Source organism: Crassostrea angulata, chromosome 10, assembly GCF_025612915.1.
Source record: "Crassostrea angulata isolate pt1a10 chromosome 10, ASM2561291v2, whole genome shotgun sequence".
NCBI lineage: Eukaryota > Metazoa > Mollusca > Bivalvia > Ostreida > Ostreidae > Magallana > Magallana angulata.
Genome location: NC_069120.1, coordinates 56,221,460 through 56,227,690, shown reverse-complemented (window position 1 = coordinate 56,227,690; position 6,231 = coordinate 56,221,460). Strand labels below are relative to the sequence as shown.

General features: G+C 35.8%; 1 protein-coding gene across 1 annotated transcript; it reads right to left on the bottom strand.

Moving 5' to 3' along the window:
• Window positions 1–3,904: 3,904 nt before the first annotated feature.
• On the bottom strand, window positions 3,905–5,878 carry LOC128168088 (uncharacterized). The gene has a single exon (XM_052834180.1). It carries the CDS (start codon window positions 5,876–5,878, stop codon window positions 3,905–3,907), a length of 1,974 nt encoding a protein of 657 aa, XP_052690140.1.
• Between the last annotated feature and the right edge of the window lie 353 nt (window positions 5,879–6,231).

The window sequence follows — 6,231 nt, the reverse complement described above, 5'->3', positions numbered from 1 at the left end:
GGAATAACATTTTTTACCAGTTTATAAAAGTTTTTAGACACCCAAATTATATTTTGATTTTAATAGATTATTCGACAAGGAAGGGGGGGGGGAGAGAACAGTTTATATTTGAGTTTGTTTGGGAGTGGGGGTTCCAAGTTATATATTTGACAATTTTTTAATGTAATTTAAAATAAAATGTCAAAAGGGTGTGGGGTCTAACATTGAACCTTGTAGGAAGAATCATAGACTCTATTGTAAATGGTAACTTGAAAACGGACAAAGATAGTAATATAGGGTTTTCATAATCATATATTGGCTGTTACTGGCAATATATAGGGTTTATTAGATCTGACCCCTGGGGTCATCCCCACCCCCCCCCCCCCAGGAATTTGAAATTACCATACATCTCAGAAACTGTTATAATCATGACCCCTAAACCATATATATTCATGTTTCTGATGTCAAGGGGCATCAAATGTTATATAGGTCATGGGCCCTGTGGGTGGTCCTGACGCCCTCAAACAGCAAGTCCCTTAATATCTTCAAAACAGTTGAGATCCCCACCCTTAAACCATATATATTCTTGTTCCTTGTGTCAAGGGGCATCAAACGGTATGTAGGTCATGGGCCCCGGGGAAGGTCATGACCCCCCTTGAACAGGAAGTGCACGAATATCTCGAAAACGGTTGAGATCCCCACCCCTTAACCATATACCGGTATATTCTTGATCCTTAAAGGGCATCAAAAGGTATGTACCGGTAGGTAATGCGCCTCAGGGTTAAATTCAATTTTTCAAAACCGTAATGCACATCTATGGAACAGTTCCTTTCATATCCCGAGATATGATGTGTCTATCCATTAAATCATAAAAGGAGTTCTAGGATCTATGTTTTTTTAAAGTGATAAACGTCAATTTTCTGCTACATTTTGACTCCCTGGATGAAATTTAAATTTTGAAAACCTTACTGCACATCTATAGAACAGTCCCTATCATATCCCAAGATATGATTGTCTATCCATTAAATCATAAGAGGAGCTCTTGGATCAATGTTTGTTTTTTTAGTGATAAACGTCAATTTTCTGCTACTATTTGACTCCCAGGATGAAATTTAAATTTTTAAAACCTTATTGCACATCTATAGGACAGCCCCAATTATATCCCAAGAGATGACGTAGCTACTCCAAAAGTTGTAAGAGGAGTTCTGGGAACCATATTTTTTTTTGCCAAAAAACGTCATTTTTTGTTGCCCACTGATCCCCTTAGTTAAAAAAAAATTCTGGAACCTGATCATGCCTCAATATGACACCCCCAATCATATTCTAGAAGATCATTTGGCTACTGCTTAAAAAAAATGACGTTTTTTAAACCAGTTTTTTTTGTAAAAAAAAAAAAACGTCATTTTTTAGCCATTAAATGACCCCCAGGACAAAATTGAAAATTCCGAAACCTTATTGCGCATCTATAGGATACCCTAAAACATATTCCAAAAGATGATTTGTCTACTTTTGAAAATGTAGGAGGAGTTCGAGGAAGAAGGTTTTTTGTGAAAAAACGTCATTTTTTACCAATTATTTGAACCCCAGGACTAACAGAAAATTTTTGAAACCTTTTTACAAAACAACATGATACCCCAAATCAAACTCCAAGAGTTCAGTTTGCTGGTTTATAAGATGTAAGAGCAGTTTGAGAAAGTAAAACGTGACAGACGGACGGACGGACGGACGGAACAGGGTAACAACAATATACCCGAACTTTCTTTAGAAAGTGCGGGTATAATAATTTCGTATTTAAAATATTTATATTAAAAGGAGAGTAAGTGTCTGTCTTCCTATAACTAAGAACAGATTTCGCATTTTATCCCTTGATAAAACGAATAAGACGATGTCCAACAGAATGAGGAAAAGCGCGCTACCTTGCATAATTGGCATGGTGCATAAAAGGGTATTTAATTCAAATAATTGAAATATATGCATAATTCATTGAAAAAATGATTAATAATCAGACAATACTGAAGTATGGTAAAAAAAACTCCAGCCATATTCGAACTTTGCATTTGTGGTTTACGGGCCTGATACTTTAACACTGTTCAAGGAAGATAGTCAAACACTCAGTTGTCTCATGCCGCCATAAAAATGCTTGTAGTGATGATTTGAGCTTCCTTCAATGTGGTGCGCCTCTCACGCTTTCAGGCCTTTGCTTTGCATTTTTTAAAAATATCTGCTCTGGGTATTTCTTTTTCTGTTCTAAATATTTAAGTTATTGCTAAAAGGCATCAAATGGTCAAATAAAAAAAACCTTTTACCTCCTGGTTTGTTCCAGGGGTCTTATCAAAGTTGTTTTTTGTATGCCCAATTTTCCAGATTTTTCAGAAAATGGCTATTTTTTGTATTTGACTAAGGCGGAAATGGTGATCCTTATCGTATTATTAAAACATTCAGACATATTTAAGTTATAAATAAACATATAACATCACATTATAAGGGTCAGAAATATAAAATGCATGGTTACTCTTGAAATATATGAATTAAGCTATATTTAGGCGGGTTAAGAAAACGTGTTGGAGGGCTAGGCTTGCTGAACCCTCTTCACGTTTTCGACCCGAGCCAAAATGTAGCTTATACTTCGAGACATTTATGTTTATTCCACAATATAATGTTAATTTTACACATCAAACGAGTTTTTTTTAACAAATTTAGCTGAATATCTGCAGTTGAAACTATCACGTCAACAAAGCAAAAAGATTACGTCACAATACAAATGAAACGCTGCGCAAAAGTGTGCGTACTCGATCTGTACTCGTTAAAGAAATTGTCTTTTTTAAGTGCAAATAGGTCACAAAAAAATTTATGCAGCTTCATATATTTTTTTTCGGTAATATCACTATTCAGTCTTATCATTGTGCATAATCAAAAACAGTATTTGATGTAATAATTCTGCTTGGTTAAAAGAAATGTACCGGCAAAAGGGCAGAAAATTGCATTTTTTTGGTGCAAAAAGGTCAAATTAATTGGGCCATAACTCAGGTACCTAACTGTGAATTCCTCTGAGTACCCAGGTTCTCTGAATAGCAGTCATTGTAAGAAGCAGATAAGTATTTAAAAATATGATTATTTTCTATGACAGTTTACCTTCACAATCATGTACATAAATAAATAAGACAACACTCTAATTGCTAGTAGTTTTTTTTTAATATAATAAACATATCCTGACTAATAAAACAATAGCAATCAGTTGTCCCCCTTGACAGTAAGTACAGTATACTAGTAACTGTTTTGTACAGCCCTTTGAAAAATTACAGTAAAAAATATTCTATACTTTCATGTTAAATACTGAAATCTAATTGGTTTAGACACAGTTGGTAATCCGGTCTAAATCCCCTTAGCGTTAGCAACACAATTGGCAACGGGTAACACAAGGAATTGTTACATGTGCATACATTTTTTGCGTACGGTTTGCTGTAGAATGGAAAATTTAAAAAGTTTCAGGAAATAGTTGCTGCATTGGAAGACAAAAAACTTATTGATTATCAAATCATGAACAAATTGTCCCTCTTTACTGTTAGAATAGCAACACCATACAACACCATATGGTGTACGCCTTTTAAAACCAAACTTAGAGAGTTATTCAAAATATTTATTACTATGTTGGTTTACTAAGTCATTATTCACCAAATTTCAATTATTTTTACTGTTTTATTAAATGTTTCTATCAACACAGGATGCTGACATTATCAGTGGTCTAGCTTTGTCTTGTAGTTTGCTATAGACCAGGTCATACCTTCATTGTTTAGTCATTTAATTAATACTTGAATTAATACTTATTTTAAACTCGATAAAACATTCACATATACTAAGGTATCAATGTTCTATGTATATCTCGAATTCTCTGCTGTGTAGCAGTTTATATTTTTTGTAATGGATACTATGTGAGTGACTGTAGATATGAGTGTAGAGCAGCCTGGAGGTTCCCTGTGATCTCTTGACAAATCCCCAGGGTCTGCCAGGAGATATTTCTGTATTCAACATCTATATAAAGTCCCTGATCATGGTGGACTAGGACCTGTAGCTCATCTAGAACTGCTTGTGATAGTGTTGTATCAATGTGTCTGTAACACAAGAACTCTAGGAGGTGTAACATTACAAACACTGGGATAAATAATCTATGCCCTATGTTCTGTAGAGCAGACTTTTCTGGTATTAGTTCACTGATATCACAGATTTCATTCTCAAGTATGATATCAAATGCTACAGCCTGTCTCATCTTTGTAGACCAGGACTGTCCCCCTACAGCCTCAGTATACCTCTCTCTGTCTACATGTTTATTATACATCAGATATGGCTGTGCTAACTTGACCTTTGTCATATTTATAACAGATAAAGCTTCCCTGTATCTGAGTGTCTTATAATAATAAATGGCAATGAATAACATGTCAGAAATGCACCCAAACTTAGCTGCTAATTTCAGCATGTGGAGGGACATTTTGTCTACAATATACATCAGTTTGTTGACTTCTGTGTTTGTGAACATGTTTGTGAACATGTTGTGTAATATGAAAGCTGTGGTCTGAAGGATGAATGCTGTACGTGTCTGTAATCTAAAAAGTTGCCACTGTGTCAACTGGGTTGAATCTACAAACTTTTCTATAATAAATAGCAATTTTACATTATTGCGAAGATTTATACTCATATAATCAGGAACATATATCTCCCAAAAAAGTTTTATATCAAAGTCAACATCAGACATGAGACTCTCATCTGTACAAACAAAAGCTCTGGGATTGTACAGGACATCAATGATGTAGGACCTGATAGAGGAACTCTGTAACAGACAGGCCAGACCTCTCTTGTACAATTCATGTAACTGTAGGAACAATCTGTTTTGTGCTGAGCTATAGACCTTTGTCAGAAACAGGTTGTTTTGTGGAATAAAAAAGTTTGGACAAACCCCCTCATACACCCATTTAAGGAGGAGTTTAAAGCAGACCCAGAAACCGGCTAGGAGATTTTGTGGACACCAGTGAGGTAGAGTGTTTTGTTGAATAGCCCAGAAAATGGTTGTCTTCATGTGATAGGAACACAACAGTTTATTGGTTTCCTCTGATTGTTGATTTATAACTTCCTTTAGAAAAAGTTTTAACAATCCGTAAGTCAAAAACTGACAATGGTTCATTGCTGACACACATTTATACTCTGCTCGTGAAAAGGAAAATCTCCATTCCTCATTTTCATGGGGTCCTAATGGGTGTCCTATTGCTACAAAGTGGCATCCATTTTTGACAATGTCCTTAACAACTTCAGGGTCAGGCCACGAGTGACATCTCTCTATCCATGAGGAGGCAGATGGAGGCCAAAAGTCACAAACAAAACAGAAGGCATGGTCATATTCTGTTATCCGTCCTATTTTACCACTACCACAGGGTCCATGTTCAGTTGAATTAGGAATCAATGAACAAGTAATCTGTCGCCATATAGAACAAAATATATATACTCTGTCATTCATTCTGACACATGCTGTTTGGACTTCTTCGGATGTCGTTGTTGTCAGTAACTGAAGTAGAGTGAATCCTGGTGGACTTTCAGAACTGTCAGAGAGAATCAGTGTTGTATTGGCTGTGTTGTAATACTTAGACTGAGACATGTCCATGATCACTCGGTGGTTGTTTAGCCAAAACATAGAGTCCACATCTGATCCCTCCAGTCTGAATCCTTCCCTCATACTTCCACTCAACATCCCAATGACCCCATCATTAGGTATCACTCGTCTGTCCACCATCTCCTTGATGCCCCATGTTTCCCTCCTGAGGGCTACCAGTTGTGAGGTCCCTACTTTCTCACACATTCTCACAAACACTGACTCTGATATGTGTTTCAATCCCTCAAACCTAGCAAAGAACATGGCAGATATTATTATAGCAAAATGATGCTTGAGGGAAAAAGAGGATAAATTAAGAAATATTTTTTGACTACATACAAGTAGTTAAACTCATTTGTTTTCAAGACATCCACGTATTTTGGAATTTCTGTCAGATATTCAAAAACAATTTATGTACTAAAAAGTATTGTTATACTTTCATGTTAAATACTGAAATCTGATTGGTTAAGACGCAGTTAATAATATTTACTATTACCCTCAGCGTTAGCAACGCACTTGGCAACGGGTAACATTAAAAAATGTTACATGCGCGAAAATTATGCGCGTACGGTTCGCTGTAGAATTCACGTTATTCCTATATAAAAGCAGTAAAATTT